The sequence below is a fragment of the Oncorhynchus mykiss genome, chromosome 22, assembly GCF_057628025.1.
Source record: "Oncorhynchus mykiss isolate SJ-2025 chromosome 22, ASM5762802v1, whole genome shotgun sequence".
Classification (NCBI taxonomy): domain Eukaryota; kingdom Metazoa; phylum Chordata; class Actinopteri; order Salmoniformes; family Salmonidae; genus Oncorhynchus; species Oncorhynchus mykiss.
The window spans coordinates 52,087,447-52,111,922 of NC_143043.1; the positions used below are offsets into that span (position 1 = coordinate 52,087,447).

At 44.5% G+C, this 24,476-nt stretch overlaps 1 protein-coding gene across 1 annotated transcript in view; it reads left to right on the forward strand.

Moving 5' to 3' along the window:
- The window catches only part of fam124a (family with sequence similarity 124 member A), a 58,386-nt gene extending 38,751 nt beyond the window's left edge, over positions 1-19,635 (forward strand). Inside the window, exon 4 of the mRNA XM_021579825.3 lies at positions 17,949-19,635. Within this exon, the coding sequence (XP_021435500.2) occupies positions 17,949-18,863 (915 nt within the window). The 3' untranslated portion in view covers positions 18,864-19,635. The remainder of the gene's footprint in view (positions 1-17,948) is intronic.
- The last annotated feature ends 4,841 nt before the right edge of the window (positions 19,636-24,476 follow it).

A 24,476-nucleotide genomic window follows, 5' to 3' on the forward strand; every position in this document is an offset into this window, starting at 1 on the left:
CTAATGCACTGTATAGTGTAGCTACAGACCAAAGCAGAATACTCTAAAGAGGTTTATGAGTCGCACCAGCAGCTGCAGAAGTCATCTGTCTGTCTGTGTCCAGGGGGACAGCAGATCTGTACCACAGCCTTTAGCTATACAGCCTAACCCTTAGTCTGGTCCCAACCCTGTCATCACAGAAAGGAAACATCCCCTACCACCAAGGCACTCCGTGTACACAAAATTGTTCCGTGTTGAATCAACACTTATAGTATTACATTTAACACTGGGGTAGTGTGTACTGTATATGGGTCCATAATTTTCAGTGTTATATTATCACTGTGCTTTAGTACTGACTCTTTTACACTTTGTCAGGGAATTAACACTTTTAGTGTTAGGCAGTAACACCTCGTATAGTATTTTTAACCGTTACACCAAGAGGTCCGTATATCCCTCACTATTGGGTTAAGGACACCACAATATTATTTAACTTTAATGTCACTATTATGTTAGGAATGACAAAGACTTCAGAACTGGCAGCAGATATGCTCAAACTTTAATTAAGATAACCATAGACCACTTAAAGTGGTATAGCTCTTCCACTCACAGGTGGCCAAAAATAACTAACTGAAAGCCACGCCCCACTAAGGCACATCTCCAATATAATTTATTTGTGCCTTGCTTTCTTGGATGAATTGTAGAATTACCACACATGGCAGTATGTATTAGTGACAGAGACATGTTTGTTGAATTCATGCATTTTCAGTCCTGTGACCTTTTAATGACAATACATTACATATCTCACAAGGCCTTATTTTAAGCCCTAGTTTTGCGCAAATACAGATGCCTGAAACTCATTGTTTACCTGCCACATCAGGCATGCAAGTCACATTATGATAGCTTGCAAAATGATGTGCAATTCCTATTGGAATCCAGACAGAGTTAGTAACTCCAACAGTTGGCATTTTTTCATTCAGTGTTGTCAACTTTGTTAAAAGAGACGACCTGAACCATTTAAAATGGAACAACTGTTTCAGTAATGGGTGTAATAATTCTAACTAACTGATCGGATTAGTTTAGAAAAGTTATTTATCTTTGTTTAGCGTAAGATTAACCAATCGATCAATGTATATGCAAAAAAACACAGATTGTAATATCAATCTACCTGCAGTAGGGCATGCTGGGAAATATGATAATGACGGGCATGGTTTTTTGATGGGAACGTTTTTTTTTTTACTCTACACAAAGTAAAACTGATACAATCACACTCACCTCTGGTTATTAATCCTGGGGTTCTTTTACACCAAGGAGTGTAAAATCAACACTAGAAATGCTACACTGGCCTCCCGGGTGGCGCAGAGCTATACTGCAGCACCAGCTGTGCCACCAGAGACTCTGGGTTCGCGCCCAGGCTCTGTCACAACCGGCCGCGACCAGGAGGTCCGTGGGGCGACGCACAATTGGCCTAGGTTAGGGAGGGTTTGGCCGGTACGGATATCCTTAACTCATCACACACCAGCGAGTGCTGTGGCGGGCCGGGCGCAGTACACGCTAACCAAGGTAGCCAGGTGCACGGTGTTTCCTCCGACACAATGGTGCGGCTGGCTTCCGGGTTGGATGCGCGCTGTGTTAAGAGGCAGTGAGGCTTGGTTGGGTTGTGTATCGGAGGACGCATGACTTTCAACCTTCGTCTCTCCCGAGCCCGTACGGGAGTTGTAGCGATGAGACAAGACAGTAGCTACTAAAAACAATTGGATACCATGAAATTGGGGAGAAAAAGGGGAAAAATTCAACAACAAAAAAATAAAAAAAAGAAATGATACACTGAAACAAATCAACGCCAGGTTAACACCGGCTATGTGGCCTCATTCATACAGGCGGACCCATTCTGATCCTTTGCCACTAACCGGCTATGTGGCCTCATTCATACAGGCGGTCCCATTCTGATCCTTTGCCACTAACCGGCTATGTGGCCTCATTCATACAGGCGGTCCCATTCTGATCCTTTGCCACTAACCGGCTATGTGGCCTCATTCATACAGGCGGTCCCATTCTGATCCTTTGCCACTAACCGGCTATGTGGCCTCATTCATACAGGCGGTCCCATTCTGATCCTTTGCCACTAACCGGCTATGTGGCCTCATTCATACAGGCGGTCCCATTCTGATCCTTTGCCACTAACCGGCTATGTGGCCTCATTCATACAGGCGGTCCCATTCTGATCCTTTGCCACTAACCGGCTATGTGGCCTCATTCATACAGGCGGTCCCATTCTGATCCTTTGCCACTAACCGGCTATGTGGCCTCATTCATACAGGCGGTCCCATTCTGATCCTTTGCCACTAACCGGCTATGTGGCCTCATTCATACAGGCGGTCCCATTCTGATCCTTTGCCACTAACCGGCTATGTGGCCTCATTCATACAGGCGGTCCCATTCTGATCCTTTGCCACTAACCGGCTATGTGGCCTCATTCATACAGGCGGTCCCATTCTGATCCTTTGCCACTAACCGGCTATGTGGCCTCATTCATACAGGCGGTCCCATTCTGATCCTTTGCCACTAACCGGCTATGTGGCCTCATTCATACAGGCGGTCCCATTCTGATCCTTTGCCACTAACCGGCTATGTGGCCTCATTCATACAGGCGGTCCCATTCTGATCCTTTGCCACTAACCGGCTATGTGGCCTCATTCATACAGGCGGTCCCATTCTGATCCTTTGCCACTAACCGGCTATGTGGCCTCATTCATACAGGCGGTCCCATTCTGATCCTTTGCCACTAACCGGCTATGTGGCCTCATTCATACAGGCGGTCCCATTCTGATCCTTTGCCTCTAACCGGCTATGTGGCCTCATTCATACAGGCGGTCCCATTCTGATCCTTTGCCACTAACCGGCTATGTGGCCTCATTCATACAGGCGGTCCCATTCTGATCCTTTGCCACTAACCGGCTATGTGGCCTCATTCATACAGGCGGTCCCATTCTGATCCTTTGCCACTAACCGGCTATGTGGCCTCATTCATACAGGCGGTCCCATTCTGATCCTTTGCCACTAACCGGCTATGTGGCCTCATTCATACAGGCGGTCCCATTCTGATCCTTTGCCACTAACCGGCTATGTGGCCTCATTCATACAGGCGGTCCCATTCTGATCCTTTGCCACTAACCGGCTATGTGGCCTCATTCATACAGGCGGTCCCATTCTGATCCTTTGCCACTAACCGGCTATGTGGCCGCATTCATACAGGCGGTCCCATTCTGATCCTTTGCCACTAACCGGCTATGTGGCCTCATTCATACAGGCGGTCCCATTCTGATCCTTTGCCACTAACCGGCTATGTGGCCTCATTCATACAGGCGGTCCCATTCTGATCCTTTGCCACTAACCGGCTATGTGGCCTCATTCATACAGGCGGTCCCATTCTGATCCTTTGCCACTAACCGGCTATGTGGCCTCATTCATACAGGCGGTCCCATTCTGATCCTTTGCCACTAACCGGCTATGTGGCCTCATTCATACAGGCGGTCCCATTCTGATCCTTTGCCACTAACCGGCTATGTGGCCTCATTCATACAGGCGGTCCCATTCTGATCCTTTGCCACTAACCGGCTTTGTGGCCTCATTCATACAGGCGGTCCCATTCTGATCCTTTGCCACTAATTCGTCATTTCACAATCAGATCAGATCTTTTGCCGATAGTGGGGGCAAAAGATAAAAATCGATCGTCGAAATGGGTCCTTTTCCAACAATGCAGAGTTTAAGATAAAGGTTTGTTTTAAATATATAAACAGTGACATGAGGAATGAATAACGAATAAATATAACGAGTAAAAACAAAAAGACTATATAAAGGGACTGCCAGTACTAAGTCGATGTGCAGCGGTAGCAGGTAAGTGAGGTACAGTAGCTATGCACAAATAGGTAGGGGTAAAGGATAGATAATAGACAGTAGCAGCAGTATACTGTAGGTAGGGGTAAAGGATAGATAATAGACAGTAACAGCAGTATACTGTAGGTAGGGGTAAAGGATAGATAATAGACAGTAACAGCAGTATACTGTAGGTAGGGGTAAAGGATAGATAATAGACAGTAGCAGCAGTATACTGTAGGTAGGGGTAAAGGATAGATAATAGACAGTAACAGCAGTATACTGTAGGTAGGGGTAAAGGATAGATAATAGACAGTAACAGCAGTATACTGTAGGTAGGGGTAAAGGATAGATAATAGACAGTAACAGCAGTATACTGTAGGTAGGGGTAAAGGATAGATAATAGACAGTAACAGCAGTATACTGTAGGTAGGGGTAAAGGATAGATAATAGACAGTAACAGCAGTATACTGTAGGTAGGGGTAAAGGATAGATAATAGACAGTAACAGTATACTGTAGGTAGGGGTAAAGGATAGATAATAGACAGTAACAGCAGTATACTGTCGGTAGGGGTAAAGGATAGATAATAGACAGTAACAGCAGTATACTGTAGGTAGGGGTAAAGGATAGATAATAGACAGTAGCAGCAGTATACTGTAGGTAGGGGTAAAGGATAGATAATAGACAGTAACAGCAGTATACTGTAGGTAGGGGTAAAGGATAGATAATAGACAGTAACAGCAGTATACTGTAGGTAGGGGTAAAGGATAGATAATAGACAGTAACAGCAGTATACTGTAGGTAGAGGTAAAGGATAGATAATAGACAGTAACAGCAGTATACTGTAGGTAGGGGTAAAGGATAGATAATAGACAGTAACAGCAGTATACTGTAGGTAGGGGTAAAGGATAGATAATAGACAGTAACAGCAGTATACTGTAGGTAGGGGTAAAGGATAGATAATAGACAGTAACAGCAGTATACTGTAGGTAGGGGTAAAGGATAGATAATAGACAGTAACAGCAGTATACTGTAGGTAGGGGTAAAGGATAGATAATAGACAGTAACAGCAGTATACTGTAGGTAGGGGTAAAGGATAGATAATAGACAGTAACAGCAGTATACCGTAGGTAGGGGTAAAGGATAGATAGACAGTAGCAGCAGTATACTGTAGGTAGGGGTAAAGGATAGATAATAGACAGTAACAGCAGTATACTGTAGGTAGGGGTAAAGGATAGATAATAGACAGTAACAGCAGCTTATGTGGTGTCTGTGTGTGTGTGTGTGTTTGTGAGAGAAAGAGTATATCAAATCAAATCAAATCAAATTTTATTTGTCACATACACATGGTTAGCAGATGTTAATGCGAGTGTAGCGAAATGCTTGTGCTTCTAGTTCCGACAATGCAGTAATAACAAGTAATCTAACTAACAATTCCAAACTACTGTCTTGTACACAGTGTAAGGGGATAAAGAATATGTACATAAGGATATATGAATGAGTGATGGTACAGAGCAGCATAGGCAAGTATATGTGAGCGTGCTATGTGTGTGTGGGCGTATGTAGTGTGTGTGGGGGGGGATTTCAGTGTAAGTATGTGTGAGTGTGTACACAAAATAGCAGAACTGGTCCGGATCCCGTAAGACAGCAGCTATCCACTGAACGTCAGAAAATGGGCTGCATGTGTCACGGCCGTCGAAAGAAATGGACCAAAGTTCAGCGTGGTGAGCGTACATTTCCTTTTTTATTTAAAATGTCGCCTACAAAACAACAACAGAAACAACCGTGAAGCTTACAGGGCATTAGAGCCACTAACAAAGACAACTACCCACACTGAAAGGAGGGGAAAGGGCTGCCTAAGTATGACTCCCAATCAGAGACAACGATAGACACCTGTCCCTGATTGAGAACCATACCCGGCCAAAACATAGAAATAAAGAAACATAGAAAACAAAACCTAGAATGCCCACCCAAATCACACCCTGACCCAACCAAAATAGAGAAATAAAATGGCTCTCTAAGGTCAGGGCGTGACAGCCTGTGTAAACTCTGCTTAACGTCAGAAAATGGGCTGCCTGTGTAAACTCCACTTAACATCAGAAAATGGTCTGCCTGTGTAAACTCTGCTTAACGTCAGAAAATGGTCTGCCTGTGTAAACTCTGCTTAACGTCAGAAAATGGTCTGCCTGTGTAAACTCCGCTTAACGTCAGAAATGGTCTGCCTGTGTAAACTCCACTGAACGTCAGAAAATGGGCTGCCTGTGTAAACTCGACTTAACGTCAGAAAATGGTCTGCCTGTGTAAACTCCGCTTAACGTCAGAAAATGGTCTGCCTGTGTAAACTCCGCTTAACGTCAGAAAATGGTCTGCCTGTGTAAACTCTGCTTAACGTCAGAAAATGGTCTGCCTGTGTAAACTCCGCTTAACGTCAGAAATGGTCTGCCTGTGTAAACTCCGCTTAACGTCAGAAATGGTCTGCCTGTGTAAACTCTGCTTAACGTCAGAAAATGGTCTGCCTGTGTAAACTCTGCTTAACGTCAGAAATGTAAACTCAGCCCATTATACAGTATATCCCGAAAAGGATTGGAAATATATCAACAAAATAAACATATCAATAGTATAGTCGTATCTAGTTCCACCTTTTCCACCTCCATCTATCCAATCCAAATCTACGAGGACAACGTTTATTTCTGGAAGGAGTGAGTGGTGTGATTGACAGCATGTAACTCTAACCACTGTATTCTTCTGAAATCTGATTGGCAGATTATATCCAATCCCCACTGTATTCTTCTGAAATCTGATTGGCAGACTACAGTGCCTTGCGAAAGTATTCGGCCCCCTTGAACTTTGCGACCTTTTGCCACATTTCAGGCTTCAAACATAAAGATATAAAACTGTATTTTTTGTGAAGAATCAACAACAAGTGGGACACAATCATGAAGTGGAATGACATTTATTGGATATTTCAAACTTTTTTAACAAATCAAAAACTGAAGAATTGGGCGTGCAAAATTATTCAGCCCCTTTACTTTCAGTGCAGCAAAGAGCATCATGAAGAACAAGGAACACACCAGGCAGGTCCGAGATACTGTTGTGAAGAAGTTTAAAGACGGATTTGGATACAAAAAGATTTCCCAAGCTTTAAACATCCCAAGGAGCACTGTGCAAGCGATAATATTGAAATGGAAGGAGTATCAGACCACTGCAAATCTACCAAGACCTGGCCGTCCCTCTAACCTTTCAGCTCATACAAGGAGAAGACTGATCAGAGATGCAGCCAAGAGGCCCATGATCACTCTGGATGAACTGCAGAGATCTACAGCTGAGGTGGGAGACTCTGTCCATAGGACAACAATTAGTCGTATATTGCACAAATCTGGCCTTTATGGATGAGTGGCAAGAAGAAAGCCATTTCTTAAAGATATCCATAAAAAGTGTTGTTTAAAGTTTGCCACAAGCCACCTGGGAGACACACCAAACATGTGGAAGAAGGTGCTCTGGTCAGATGAAACCAAAATTGAACTTTTTGGCAACAATGCAAAATGTTATGTTTGGCGTAAAAGCAACACAGCTGAACACACCATCCCCATTGTCAAACATGGTGGTGGCAGCATCATGGTTTGGGCCTGCTTTTCTTCAGCAGGGACAGGGAAGATGGTTCAAATTGATGGGAAGATGGATGGAGCCAAATACAGGACCATTCTGGAAGAAAACCTGATGGAGTCTGCAAAAGACCTGAGACTGGGACGGAGATTTGTCTTCCAACAAGACAACGATCCAAAACATAAAGCAAAATCTACAATGGAATGGTTCAATAATAAACATATCCAGGTGTTAGAATGGCCAAGTCAAAGTCCAGACCTGAATCCAATCGAGAATCTGTGGAAAGAACTGAAAACTGTGGTCACAAATGCTCTCCATCCAACCTCACTGAGCTCGAGCTGTTTTGCAAGGAGGAATGGGAAAAAATGTAGGTCTCTCGATGTGCAAAACTGATAGAGACATACCCCAAGCGACTTACAGCTGTAATCGCAGCAAAAGGTGGCGCTACAAAGTATTAACTTAAGGGGGCTGAATAATTTTGCACGCCCAATTTTTCAGTTTTTGATTTGTTAAAAAAGTTTGAAATATCCAATAAATGTTGTTCCACTTCATGATTGTGTCCCACTTGTTGTTGATTCTTCACAAAAAAATACAGTTTTATATCTTTATGTTTGAAGCCTGAAATGTGGCAAAAGGTCGCAAAGTTCAAGGGGGCCGAATACTTTCGCAAGGCACTGTATATCCAATACCCACTGTATTCTTCTGAAATCTGATTGGCAGACTATATCCAATCCCCACTGTATTCTTCTGAAATCTGATTGGCAGACTATATCCAATCCCCACTGTATTCTTCTGAAATCTGATTGGCAGACTATATCCAATCCCCGCTGTATTCTTCTGAAATCTGATTGGCAGACTATATCCAATCCCCACTGTATTCTTCTGAAATCTGATTGGCAGACTATATCCAATCCCCATTGTATTCTTCTGAAATCTGATTGGCAGACTATATCCAATCCCCACTGCCCCCCCCCCCCCCCCCCCCCACACACACACACATCTCCGCCTCTCTCTCTTGTCTGATGGCTTCTCCATGTTGCTCTTCTCATGCCTGCCATTCCATCCCATTCCGTCCCATCCCATCCTGCTTTCCCACCCAAACAAACCCAGGCAGGGAACGGAGCAGCGTGGACTTTTTCCACAGGCATGTCCTGCGTCTGAAATGGCACCCTATTCACTATGCAGTGCACTACTTTTGACCAGGGGGCCCTATAGAGAATAGGGTGCACTACATAGGGAATTAGGGTGCCATTTCAGATGCTGCCACGGTTTTCCATGAGACCACCATGTGGGATATCTGGACGGAGCAGCATGACACTTGATCGTTTTCCAAAGTGAATTTTCACAGATAATCGTGAGTCAAATGTAAAACGTTGCTTCTTTCTATTGTCACGTCTTTTTCTTTGTGATTTTCAGGGTTTTAGAGTGAACTGTAACAGCCAATTAAAACGCATGCCTCGTTAAGCAAATGGCTTGTTAAGAGGATGCTTTGTTGTAATGACTTGGTAAAGGTCCTGTGCAACCGTTTTGATCTCAATATCACATTTTATTCTGGTTAAAAGTTAAGTACCTTACTGTGATTGTCTTCAATTCAAATGGTAATTGTTTATTTATTTTAAATACCTGCTTCTTAGCAAACAGCAATTTCTCAAGCAAAAAAATGTTGCCAGGACTGTCTGTGAGTGGTCTGTGTGGGGGAGGGATACAATGGAAAAGTAGCTGTTATTGGCAGCGAGGATGAGAACTCTCTTATTGGTCTATCAACTCATTTACCACCAAGTGATTTAACCAAAACTCCATCCCACCAAAAATAGGCTGAAATTTCAGGCGGTCTTTTCAAATAGCTCTTACACTATAAAAATGCATTATCATCATGTGCCCAATTTCACAGCATTATTCCAACCTCATAGTGGGAAAATCATATTTTTGGCTGCCCTGGGCCTTAACGAGGGGATGCCTCGTTAAACTAGCTGCCCATACAGTACCGTGTTGCCTGTTTCCTCTCCTTGTGATACCGCCTGGTACTAGCTGTGTATGTGTGTGTGAGTGAGTGAGAGTGACAAAGACCCAGTGTTTCCTCCCTCCACACCTCACTGAACACCTCTCTCTCTCTCTCTCTCTCTCTGTTTCTCTCTCTCTCTCTCTCTCTCTCTCTCTCTCTGTTTCTCTCTCTCTCTCTCTGTTTTTCTCTCTCCCTCTCTCTGTTTCTCTCTCTCTCTCTCTCTCTCTCTCTCTGTTTCTCTCTCTCTCTCTCTCTCTCTGTTTCTCTCTCTCTCTCTCCTCTCTCTCTCTCTCTCTCTCTCTCTGTTTCTCTTTCTCTCTCTCTCTGTGTTTCTCTGTTTCTCTCTCCCTCTCTCTCTCTGTTTCTCTGTTTCTCTCTCTGTTTCTCTCTCTCTGTTTCTCTCTCTCTCTCTCTCTCTGTGTTTCTCTGTTTCTCTCTCTCTCTCTCTCTCTCTCTCTCTCCTTCTCTCTCTCCTGATTGAGTAGCAGAGAGCCGTATTTCTAGTCATCTCTCCCACACATGAAACAGAAGCAGAGACGCAGAGGTACTAAGTAACATTGTCTACTGTGGAGGATGTGATTCACTGTATAATGATACTTGAGGGGAACCAGAGGAAGACAGGGCTGTGTGTGTGTGTTGTGTTCCTGTGTGTGTGTGTCAACTTTTACAAGTGTGTGTGAGTGTGTGTGTCTTGCAAAGGGTTTTGAGTGAACACACAAGTCACGTGACCCAAAGAGCGCTTAACTTTCTGAGTGGACGGCCACAGCAGGGGGTGCTGGATAATGAGGCTGTTGTCGTGGAGATGATCAGAGCCTCTCTCTCGCTGTCTGATTTGATCTGGGCTAATCCGGGTCACACACAACTGACCTGTGTGTGTGTGTGTGTGTGTGTGTGTGTGTGTGTGTGTGTGTGTGTGTGTGTGTGTGTGTGTGTGTGTGTGTGTGTGTGTGTGTGTGTGAGTGCGTGCGTGCGTGCTGCACACTTGATGCCGAAAGTGATGCTGTGTACATGCGAACACGCACACACACAATTGCTGCACAAATGTAGCCTGTCATTATAGCCATGAACGGTGAGGCATTTTTCAAACGCAAGATACAGAAATAAACTGTGTTTTACACCTGCATTTTGAGCTAAAAGTCATTAATGTTATCAGTCAATATCAACTAGGGATATCATGTCACTTGTCTGGAGATCTCAGAGCGAGCAGGATCATACGGCCTACCTGAATGGAGCAGGATCATACGGCCTACCTGAATGCAACAAGATCATATGACCTACCTGAATGGAGCAGGATCATACGGCCTACCTGAATGCAACAAGATCATATGACCTACCTGAATGCAGCAGGATCATATGACCTACCTGAATGGAGCAGGATCATATGACCTACCTGAATGGAGCAGGATCATATGACCTACCTGAATGGAGCAGGATCATATGACCTACCTGAATGCAACAAGATCATATGACCTACCTGAATGCAGCAGGATCATATGACCTACCTGAATGGAGCAGGATCATATTACCTACCTGAATGCAACAAGATCATATGACCTACCTGAATGGAGCAGGATCATATGACCTACCTGAATGGAGCAGGATCATATGACCTACCTGAATGCAACAAGATCATATTACCTACCTGAATGGAGCAGGATCATATTACCTACCTGAATGGAGCAGGATCATACTGTCTACATGTATGGAGCAGGATCATACTGTCTACCTGAATGGAGCAGGATCATACTGTCTACCTGTATGGAGCAGGATCATACTATCTACCTGAATGGAGCAGGATCATACTGTCTACCTGTATGGAGCAGGATCATACTGTCTACCTGAATGGAGCAGGATCATACTGTCTACCTGTATGGAGCAGGATCATACTGTCTACCTGAATGGAGCAGGATCATACTGTCTACCTGTATGGAGCAGGATCATACTGTCTACCTGAATGGAGCAGGATCATACTGTCCACCTGTATGGAGCACAGGTTTCAGGATCGGATGGAAAGCATGATCTGTCTGTATCCTTTTTCTTCCTCACAAATATCTGAAATAATTCGCCAGAATATGTTACAGATGTAGGATCTTAATTTGAGCTAGTTTGCTACAGCAGGAAAATTATCCTGCAGCAAAAGGAAATGTGAATTGTTATGCGGATTATAATTAATGGACATGTTTTGTAGGGGTTGATACATTTTTCGTTAGGACAAATCAAGTCTGACATTTTAAAGCGGAAATTACAAACTTTAGAAGCCTTTTTAAACCTCGTGTACACTAAAAGTTTGCATTTTCTGCTGTAGAGGAACATTTTCAGCAACAAAAGAGTGATCAAATTAAGATCCTACATCTGTACATCTTTGTCCCATAATGTATTGAAGGCATTACAACGTTACAACTATCTTTAGACATATAGCCAGTAGGCTTACCCACCAATGAGGTATGTAATTAATCCACCCAAACTGGGCCTATCTGATACATGAACACGATCAATGAAATCAACAGTTAGCCTATTGTTCTGGCAAAGATGGGCTCGTACGCAGCAGATAATATGAATAATATGATATATATATATATGGATAATATGATATATATATATGGATAATATGATATATATATGGTCACTAATCTGGATATATGCACATGCCTTTGCATGCCAGTGGTGATGACTGGTGATTGGTCAACAGTCAAGACATGCAACTTTTTGGGTTCTGAAGTACAGATGAGATGTTTTTGAGTCAAGAGTTTTGTGTAATGGCGTAGGTTATTGACCAGATCAACGGTATAAGAACGAAAAACAAATTCCAAGCTATGTGTAGTCTATTAAAATATGTATGAAAAAAATATATATACAGTGTATTCGTAAAGTCTTCAGAGCCCTTAACTTTTTCCACATTTTGTTATGTTACAGCCTTATTCTAAAATGTATTATATACATTTTCCTCATCAATCTACACACAACACCCCATGATGACATCACAATACCCCATAATGACATCACAATACCCCATAATGACATCACAATACCCCATAATGACATCACAATACCCCATAATGACATCACAATACCCCATGATGACATCACAATACCCCATAATGACAAAGCAAAAAAACGTTTTTAGAATTTTTTGCAAATGTATAAAAAATGTAAAAAAACAGAAATAACCTTTAGTATTCAGACCCTGAGACTCGAAATTGATCTCAGGTGCATCCTGTTTCTATTGATCATCCTTCAGATGTTTCTACAAGTTGATTGGAGTCCACCTGTGGTAAATTCAATTGATTGGACATGATTTGGAAAGGCACACACCTGTCTATATAAGGTCCCACAGTTGACAGTGCATGTCAGAGCAAAAACAAAGCCATGAGGTCGAAGGAATTGTCCGTAGAGCTCCGAGACAAGATTGTGTTGAGACACAGATCTGAGGAAAGGTACCAAAATATGTCTGCAGCATTGAAGGTCCCCAAGAACACAGTGGCCTCCATCATTCTTAAATGGAAGAAGTTTGGAACCACCAAGACTCTTCCTAGAGCTGGCTGCCTGGCCAAACTGAGCAATCGGGGGAGAAGGGCCTTGGTCAGGGAGGTGACTAAGAACCCAATGGTCACTCTGTCAAAGCTCCAGAGTTCCTCTGTGGAGATGGGAGAACCTTGTCCAGAAGGACAACCATCTCTGCAGCACTCCACCAACCAGACTGAAGCGACTCCTCAGTAAAAGGCACATAACAGCCCGCTTGGAGTTTGCCAAAAGGCACCTAAAGGACACTCAGACCGTGAGAAACAAGGTTCTCTGGTCTGATGAAACCAAGATTAAACTCTTTGGCCTGAATGCCAAGCGTCATGTCTGGAGAAAACCTGGCACCATCCCTATGATGAAGCATGGTGGTGGCAGCATCATGCTGTGGGGATGTTTTCAGCGGCAGGGATTGGGAGACTAGTACACCCTCCCTGTCCAGTAATACACCCTCCCTGTCCAGTAATATACCCTCCCTGTCCAGTAATATACCCTCCCTGTCCAGTAATGCACCCTCCCTGTCCAGTAGTATACCCTCCCTGTCCAGTAGTATACCCTCCCTGTCCAGTAATATACCCTCCCTGTCCAGTAATACACCCTCCCTGTCCAGTAATATACCCTCCCTGTCCAGTAATACACCCTCCCTGTCCAGTAATATACCCTCCCTGTGCAGTAATATACCCTCCCTGTCCAGTAATACACCCTCCCTGTCCAGTAATATACCCTCCCTGTGCAGTAATATACCCTCCCTGTCCAGTAATATGCCCTCCCTGTCCAGTAATATACCCTCCCTGTCCAGTAATACACCCTCCCTGTCCAGTAATACACCCTCCCTGTCCAGTAATATACCCTCTCTGTACAGTAATACACCCTCCCTGTCCAGTAATACACCCTCCCTGTACAGTAATACACCCTCCCTGTACAGTAACACACCCTCCCTGTCCAGTAATATACCCTCCCTGTGCAGTAGTATACCCTCCCTGTACAGTAATATACCCTCCCTGTCCAGTAATACACCCTCCCTGTCCAGTAATATACCCTCTCTGTACAGTAATATACCCTCCCTGTCTAGTAATATACCCCCCCTGTACAGTAATACACCCTCCCTGTCCAGTAATATACCCTCCCTGTCCAGTAATATACCCTCTCTGTCCAGTAATACACCCTCCCTGTCCAGTAATACACCCTCTCTGTCCATTAATACACCCTCCCTGTCCAGTAATATACCCTCCCTGTTCAGTAATATACCCTCCCTGTCCAGTAGTATACCCTCCCTGTCCAGTAATACACCCTCCCTGTCCAGTAATACACCCTCCCTGTCCAGTAATATACCCTCTCTGTCCATTAATACACCCTCCCTGTCCAGTAATATACCCTCCCTGTTCAGTAATATACCCTCCATGTCCAGTAGTATACCCTCCCTGTCCAGTAATACACCATCCCTGTCCAGTAATACACCCTCTCTGTACAGTAATACACCCTCCCTGTCCAGTAATACACCCTCCCTGTCCAGTAATATACCCTCCCTGTCCAGTAATACACCCTCCCTGTCCAGTAATACACCCTCCCTGTCCAGTAATACACCCTCTCTGTCCATTAATACACCCTCCCTGTGCAGTAATACACCCTCCCTGTCCAGTAATACACCCTCCCTGTACAGTAATACACCCTCCCTGTCCAGTAATATACCCTCTCTGTACAGTAGTATACCCTCCCTGTCCAGTAGTATACCCTCCCTGTCCAGTAATACACCCTCCCTGTCCAGTAATACACCCTCCCTGTCCAGTAATATACCCTCCCTGTCCAGTAATACACCCTCCCTGTCCAGTAATACACCCTCCCTGTCCAGTAATACACCCTCCCTGTCCAGTAATATACCCTCTCTGTGCAGTAATACACCCTCCCTGTGCAAGCCTAACCTCACCTAAGTTTGTGATGTACAGTATGTGTATCAGTGTTTGTGAATGTGCACCTGTGATTGTGCCTTCGGAAAAAAACATCCTCACGTTGTCTTACCTTTACACACACACATACACTGTCTCTCTCTCTATCTCGCTAACACACACACACACACACACGTTCTCACACGTTCTCTCACAGTGCCCTCTTTGTTCTGGGGTATCCGTTTTGGAAGGGATTTCTGTCAGCGGGGTATTAGATAAGTGCTGCTGAAACTCACAGGCAGATTAACATTGTCCCATTACTGAGACCCATGGGCTCTCATCCCCTGTGTGTGTGTGTGTGTGTTGTGCGTGCGTGCGTGAGTGTGTGCGTGCGTGTGTGCGCATGTTTGCTCCTATCCACTCAGAAAGGAACGGCCAGGAAGGAGTTAATTGAACATGACAATCACCTGTTCACAGATCACTAACACACTCACATACTCATCGTTAATGATAATACTTATTAAAGTCTCAGCCGGTAAGATTTAAGACATATGTTTGACCCAGCCGTCCAATAATCCCCAGGTGTAGGGAGGTATTACATATCCACTATATCTTGTTGAGGTGCACAGCAGATTTATTTATCCACTTCGTAATCAATGGTAGTGTTGTAACTCGGTAACGTATAAATTCAGTAGTGTTCAGACTAGGGTTGTGTTCATTAGGGCATAAAAGATATATAGCTATGAAAAACAAGCGTTTCTCATTGGTCATGTTCAGGACAGGTGGTACCTTTTGTAGTAGCTCGTCAGTCTTGTTTCTTCAGTTTCGTACCAATATACAGCCCAGCTCTGCAGTAGGAAGTGTCCGCTAGTGGTCAGGTCAGACAGCGTGGTTAATGTTGTGTGTGAACAATAACCTGTTGTTTATCTATGGCAGTAGTTCTCAAAGTGGGGGGGTCAAGTGAAGAGTTTGGGGGAAACTGAATAATATATATACAAGTGCATTCAGAAAGTTTTCAAACCCCCCCCCCCTTGACTTTTTTTCCACAATTTGTTACGCTGAAGACATTTTCTAAAATGTATTAAAATTATTTATTTTTTTTCTCTCATCAATCTACACAAAATACCACATAATGACAAAGCAAAAAGCAGGTTTTTAGACATTTTAGCAAATGTATAAAAAAATACAAAAACTGAAATATCAAATTTCAGTAAGTATTCAGAACCTTTCCTTGGTTGAAACGCCTTGGGCAGCGATTACAGACTCGAGTCTTCTTGGGTATGACACTACAAGATTGGCACACCTGTATTTGGGGAGTTTCTCCCATTCTTCTCTGCAGATTCTCTCAAGCTCTGTCAGGTTGGATGTGGAGTGTCACTGCCCAGCTATTTTCAGGTCTCTCCAGAGATGTTTGATGGGGTTCAAGTCCGGGCTCTGGCTGGGCCACTCAAGGACATTCAGAGACTTGTCCCGAAGCCACTCCTGTGTTGTCTTGGCTGTGTGCTTAGGGTTGTTGTCCTGTTAGAAGGTGAACCTTCGCCACAGTCTGAAGACCGGAGCGTTCGGGAGGAGGTTTTCATCAAGGATCTCTCTGTACTCTGCTCCATTCATCTTTCCCTCAAACCTGACTAGTCTCCCAGTCCCTGCCTCTGAAAAAAATCCCCACAGCATAATGCTGCCTCCACCATGCTTCACCGTAGGGGTGGTGCCAGGTTTCCTCCAGACGTGACGCTTGGCATTCAGGCCAAAGAGTTCAATCTTGGTTTCATCAAACCAGAGAATCTTATGTCTCATGGTCTGAGAGTCTTTAGGTGCCTTTTGGCAAACTCCAAGTGGGCTGTCATGTGCCTTTTACTGAGGATTGGCTTCCGTCTGGCCACTCTACCATAAAGGCCTGATTGGTGGAGTGCTGCAGAGATGGTTGTCCTTCTGGAAGGTTCTCCCATCTCCACAGAGGAACTCTGGAGCTCTGACAGAGTGACCATCGGGTTCTTGGTTACCTGCCAGACCAAGGCCCTTCTCCCCCGATTGTTCAGCTTGGCTGGGAGGCCAGCTTTAGGAAGAGTCTTGGTAGTTCCAAACTTCCTTCAACCTCATGGCTTGGCATGGCTTGGTTTTGCTCTGACACGCATGTCTGGGTGGTTCCAAACTTCTTCCAAACTTCTTCCACTTCTTCCATTTAAGAATGTCACTGTGTTCTTGGGAACCTTCAATGCTGCAGATTTGTTTTGGTACTCGTGCCCAGATCTGTGCCTCAACACAATTCTGTCTCCGAGCTCTACGGACAATTAATTCAACCTCATGGCTTGTTTTTTTTTGCTCTGACATGCACTGTCAACTGTGAATAAGAACATCTGAAGGATGATCAATAGAAACAGGATGCACCTGAGCTCAATTTCAAGTCTCATAGCAAAGGCTCTGAATACTTAAAAATTAAGGTATGGAGGGATGGGATGGGGGGGGGGGTGAGGGTAAGGGGGTTAACGGTGAAGCATCTCCAGTTCTTCCTGTTCTGTTGGGAATGTAGCCAGGCTACAGTTTGGGTTGTATCTCTGTGCTTTACTGGATCTACAAACATACATCAACGTTCTGAGGTCTCAACACAACCTTCTCTTTTTGTTCCAAATAAATGGCAATGCAAATGTACAAATTGTTTTCGTGAGCTGTTGTTTTTTTATTTTTTTATTTATAAACACAGAAAAGTTCTAACAGAAGTATCAGGATAATATTGCAATAGATATTTGAATATTTAAATTAGATATTCATATTTATTATAATAAATGTATATTTAAACATCTGACCAACTTGTGTTATAGTGTGGAGTGTGTAACACTACTGTCTTCACTGTTATGACCTCTCTCTCTCTCTCTCTCTCTCTCTCTCATCTCTCTCATCTCTCTCTCTCTCTCTCTCTCTCGCTCTTATCTCTCTCTCTCTCTCTCTCTTATCTCTCTCTCTCATCTCTCTCATCTCTCATCTCTCTCTCTCTCTCACCTCTCTCTCATCTCTCATCTCTCTCATCTCTCATCTCTCTCTCTCTCCCCTCTCTCTCATCTCTCATCTCTCTCTCTCTCTCACCTCTCTCTCTCAGGTCCTGTGTGCACGCTACAAACGTAGACATACTATCGACCAGCCAGGAGACTCCTCCCCTGCCCCCTCGCCGCTGCCCACTGACCCAGCCATGACTCTGCCCTCAGCGGGCACATATGGCCGGGGACCTGCCTCCTACAGGAACCGGCGCTACCACCGTAACTCGTCCCGCTCCCGGACCCAAACCCTGCCCCTGCCACAGACCCAGAACCAGACCCAATGCAGGTCCAGCCAGGCCTCACAAACCTCCCTTTCCTTGGCCTGTGAAGAGGAGGAAATGGAGATGGGGGCTCGCTCTAAATCCTGGAGGACCGGTCGAACCCGCTCTCTGTTCTCCCTGCCCAGCCTGGCAGGGTTCACCGGCTCTCGCTCCCGCTCTGCCGGGTCCTCCCCCGGAACCTCACCCAGCCCTACCCACCACAGAAGCCACTCCCACTCCCTTAGCTCCTCCCTGGTCCCACCCTTCCGTCTCAACGTGGATGCTCTGATTGGTGCGGAGGAGACGGATGTGGACACAGGGATAAAAGTGGATGCGGGCAGCATTGTTGACCTGTCGGTAGTGTCTGCATACTCTAGGAGTCGCAGACCCACGCCACCACGCCCTCTCTCTGCACCTCCGCGGGACCCAACCTCCTCCCCATCCCACGCCAACGTCAAGCCCAAGGCGTCAACGCTAGGCCGCCCTCCTGTTCCCATGAGAACCAGCAGCCTGGCCTCCTCCAATAGCATACCTTCCACCCTGCAGCGACCACGCCCCAACAGCGCTTTCTTGCCCCTGAGTGGCCAGCCTTCCCTGAGGGATCCCATCACGCGCAGCCAATTGGACAGCTCTAACAGCATTATTGGGGTGGTGTCTCAGAACAGGTCTGGCAAGGAGGTTGGGGTGGAGGACGACGACCAGGAGTTCTATATCTGACCAGTTAGTGGCGCTAGAGAGACACGCCGGCCAGCAGGAAGGGACAGGGACACTGAGTGACAACACAGCTCTGTTCTGCTCTGCCACCTGGGGGCTGGTTTAAGTCAGTGCAGAGGACAGTACAGTGGTTGTAGATAGACGCTACATTCAACTTCTTCATGACATCTTTGTGTTTCTACATAGTTTCTAACTAGATGTTTGTGCTATTTGTTATTTAATCAAGTTGTGGTATAAATGTGTAGCGCTTACTGAGATGGCTTAAAAACACATTGCAGACTACTCATATTAAACAGAGATGTTATGAAACCAGACCTATTGGACATAAATTAGATCTAAAACAGAGATGTTATGAAACTATTGGACATAGTTCTAACAGGACACGGCAGCTATACGACAGGCTCTATCTCAATTAATCTATCCTTGATTCCTCTCTCCTCACCTCCTTCTCAACGGTATTGGAGGCGAAGGTCCAAGGTTACTCCTCTTTGACCTTCTTCTCCAATCCGTTTAGCGAAAAGGAAGTTGAGGAGGTAGGATGCAAGGAATCGAGGAAAGACCAAATGAGAAAAAAAAACTGATTCTGACACTTTTGGTGCAGTGGGTCCCTCTGGTGGTGATAGACGGCTAAACAGAATCTAGTTTAAAGTAGTAGTCGGTAATATGGGATGCTTTTGATTTTAACTGATTATTTCTATGTTCACCAAACTTTTTAATATTGATTAAAACATCAGATTATGTATGAATTAATAAAAAATAAATACAAAATGAATGATTTTATGTGAACAGGGTCCCTTTAAGGTGATATAACAGTGAGGCTGTGTGAACAACACACACCTAGCCTGTACTGTATTAAGGTAAGGGATGGTTTTAACACACACTCAGTATGACATAAAGACAAACGCTTGTTTTATCTGAAATTACACCGCAATATGTTGGCTCTCAGTGTTGGCTGGTCTCTGTATGGCTCTCGGTCTTCCCTGTGAGGACTTTACCAGGTGTGACTCTCCTTAAGCGGCCGATGAGCCTGAACAGAGGAAATCCCACAATCCCTTTCTTCATATGGACGTCATGGCGAGGTCTCCGTGAGCTCTGCAGAGGTGATGTCATCGCTGGCCAATCAGAAAAGAGAGTTGTGTAATCCATTGTTCCGCGGTTCAGGTTATCCATAGTGTCTCAGGTTTTGTTGTGTGTGTGTTTCTCTGTGTCTCTGTTTGTCTCTCTGTGTGTGTGTGTGTGTGTGTGTGTTTGTGGTTCTGTGTGTGTGTGTTTCTCTGTGTCTCTGTTTGTCTGTGTGTGTGTGTGTGTTTGTGTGTGGTTCTGTGTGTGTTTGTTTCTTTCTGTGTGTGTGTTATTTTTATTTTTTTAATTGTGTGTTTGTATCTGTGTGTGTGTGTGTGTCAAATCAAATCACATACACAGGGTTAGCAGATGTTATTGGTCACATACACATGGTTAGCAGATGTTATTGGTCACATACACATGGTTAGCAGATGTTATTGGTCACATACACATGGTTAGCAGATGTTATTGGTCACATACACATGGTTAGCAGATGGTATTGGTCACATACACATGGTTAGCAGATGTTATTGGTCACATACACATGGTTAGCAGATGGTATTGGTCACATACACATGGTTAGCAGATGTTATTGGTCACATACACATGGTTAGCAGATGTTATTGGTCACGTACACATGGTTAGCAGATGTTATTGGTCACATACACATGGTTATCAGATGTTATTGGTCACATACACATGGTTAGCAGATGTTATTGGTCACATACACATGGTTAGCAGATGTTATTGGTCACGTACACATGGTTAGCAGATGTTATTGGTCACATACACATGGTTAGCAGATGTTATTGGTCACATACACATGGTTAGCAGATGTTATTGGTCACATACCCATGGTTAGCAGATGTTATTGGTCACATACACATGGTTAGCAGATGTTATTGGTCACATACACAGGGTTAGCAGATGTTATTGGTCACATACACATGGTTAGCAGATGTTATTGGTCACATACACATGGTTAGCAGATGTTATTGGTCACATACACATGGTTAACAGATGTTATTGGTCACATACACATGGTTAGCAGATGTTATTGGTCACATACACATGGTTAGCAGATGTTATTGGTCACATACACATGGTTAGCAGATGGTATTGGTCACATACACATGGTTAGCAGATGTTATTGGTCACATACACATGGTTAGCAGATGTTATTGGTCACATACACATGGTTAACAGATGGTATTGGTCACATACACATGGTTAGCAGATGGTATTGGTCACATACACATGGTTAACAGATGTTATTGGTCACATACACATGGTTAACAGATGTTATTGGTCACATACACATGGTTAGCAGATGTTATTGGTCACATACACATGGTTAGCAGATGTTATTGGTCACATACACATGGTTAGCAGATGTTATTGGTCACATACACATGGTTAGCAGATGTTATTGGTCACATACACATGGTTAGCAGATGTTATTGGTCACATACACATGGTTAACAGATGTTATTGGTCACATACACATGGTTAACAGATGTTATTGGTCACATACCCATGGTTAACAGATGTTATTGGTCACATACACATGGTTAGCAGATGTTATTGGTCACATACACATGGTTAACAGATGTTATTGGTCACATACACATGGTTAGCAGATGTTATTGGTCACATACACATGGTTAGCAGATGGTATTGGTCACATACACATGGTTAACAGATGTTATTGGTCACATACACATGGTTAGCAGATGGTATTGGTCACATACACATGGTTAGCAGATGTTATTGGTCACATACACATGGTTAGCAGATGTTATTGGTCACATACACATGGTTAGCAGATGTTATTGGTCACATACACATGGTTAGCAGATGTTATTGGTCACATACACATGGTTAGCAGATGTTATTGGTCACATACACATGGTTAGCAGATGGTATTGGTCACATACACATGGTTAGCAGATGTTATTGGTCACATACACATGGTTAGCAGATGTTATTGGTCACATACACATGGTTAACAGATGTTATTGGTCACATACACATGGTTAGCAGATGTTATTGGTCACATACACATGGTTAGCAGATGTTATTGGTCACATACACATGGTTAGCAGATGGTATTGGTCACATACACATGGTTAACAGATGTTATTGGTCACATACACATGGTTAGCAGATGTTATTGGTCACATACACATGGTTAGCAGATGTTATTGGTCACATACACATGGTTAGCAGATGTTATTGGTCACATACACATGGTTAGCAGATGTTATTGGTCACATACACATGGTTAGCAGATGTTATTGGTCACATACACAGGGTTAGCAGATGGTATTGGTCACATACACATGGTTAACAGATGTTATTGGTCACATACACATGGTTAGCAGATGTTATTGGTCACATACACATGGTTAACAGATGTTATTGCGAGTGTAGTGAAATGCTTGTGCTTCAAGATCCGACAGTGCAGCACTATCGAACAGGTAATATCTAACAATTCCACAACAAAACCTAATACACACAATCTAGTAAATGAGATGGGATGAGAATATATAAGTATAAATATATGGATGAGCAGTGACAGAACAGCTAAGAAGATAGTAAAGAATAGATAGTGAAGGATACAGTGTACAGTATATACATGTCATATGAGATATGTAAACATTCTTAAAGTGGCATTATTAAAGTGACTAGTGTTCCATTTATTAAAGTGGCCAAATGATATCAAGTCTGTAGGTAGGCAGCCGCCTCTCTGTGCTAGTGGTGGCTGTTTAACAGTCTGATGGACTTGAGATAGAAGCTGTTTTTCAATCTCTCATTCCCAGCTCTGATGCACCTGTACTGACCTCGCCTTCTGGATGATAGCGGTTTGAACAGACAGTGGCTCGGGTGGTTGTTGACCTTGATGATCTTTATGGCCTTCCTGTGACATCGGGTGGTGTAGGTGTCCTGGAGGGCAGGTAGTTTGCCCCTGGTGATGTGTTGTGCAGATCTCACTACCCTCTGGAGAGCCTTCCTGTTGTGGGCGGAGCAGTTGCCGTACCAGGCGGTGATACAGCCCAACAGGATGCTCTCGATGGTGCATCTGTAAAAGTTTGTGAGTGTTTTCGGTGATAAGCCCAGTTTTCGGGAACAAGCCTCCTGAGGTTGAAGAGGCGCTGTTGCGCCTTCTTTACCACACTGCCTGTGTGGGTGGACCATTTCAGTTTGTCGGTGATGTGTACGCCGGGGGACTTAACTTTCCACCTTCTCAAATACCTTCTGCTGTTTCCTAAAGTCCACGATCATCTCCTTTGTTATTTTTCTGACACCACACTCCGAGGGCCCTCACCTCCTCCCAGTCGGCCGTCTCGTCGTTGTTGGTAATCAAGCCTACCACTGTAGTGTCGTCTGCAAACTTGATGATTGAGTTGGAGGCGTGCATGGCCACGCAGTCGTGGGTGAACAGGTAGTACAGGAGAGGGCTGAGAACGCACCCTTGTGGGGCCCAAGTGTTGAGAATCAGCGGAGTGTTGATGTTGTTTCCTACACTCACCACCTGGGGACGGCCCGTCAGAAAGTCCAGGACCCAGTTGTACAGGGTGGGGTTGAGACTCAGGGTCTCAAGCTTAGTGATGAACTTGGAGGGTACTATGGTGTTGAATGCTGAGCTGTAGTTCTTACATAGGTATTCCTCTTGTCCAGATGGGTTAGGGCAGTGTGCAGTGTGATGGTGATTGCGTCGTCTGTGGATCTATTGGGTCAGTAAGCAAATTGGACTGGGTCTAGGGTGTCAGGTAGGGTGGAGGTGATATGATCCTTGACTAGTCTCTCAAAGCACTTCATGATGACAGAAGTGAGTTACCTTAGCTTTCTTGGGAACAGGAACAATGGTGGCCATTATGAAGCATGTGGGGACAGCAGACTGGGATAGGGATTGATTGAATAGGTCACACACCAAAAAGCTTGTCTGCACGTTTTCTGAGAACGCGGGATGCCAGAGCCCACAGGCTTTGGTAGCTGGCCATGTCGGTGGCACTGTTTTGTCCTCAAAGAAGTTGTTTAATTTGTCTGGGAGCAAGACGTCATTGTCCGCGACGGGGCTGTGTTTCTCTCTCTGTGTGGGTGTGTTTCTGTGTGTGTGTGTGTGTGCATGTGTGTCCGCAAGCCATCATAATCACATTCATCACCTTTGGCTGTTTTAATCAAGACTGATTCAAGTAGGGAAAAATGCTTCTGATGATGATGAACACTTCAATCGTCAATCAGTTCAATCAGCCACTGAGTTCAGCCAATCAGCCACTGAGTTCAGCCAATCAGCCACTGAGTTCAGCCAATCAGCCACTGAGTTCAGCCAATCAGCCACTGAGTTCAGCCTACCAGCCACTGAGTTCAGCCCACCAGCCACTGAGTTCAGCCCACCAGCCACTGAGTTCAGCCAATCAGCCACTGAGTTCAGCCCACCAGCCACTGAGTTCAGCCCACCAGCCACTGAGTTCAGAAGAACTCTGAGGCTTCATGCCACAATGACTACCACCCTGTGTCATTCACCTATGTAATCATTAAGTGATTTGAGAG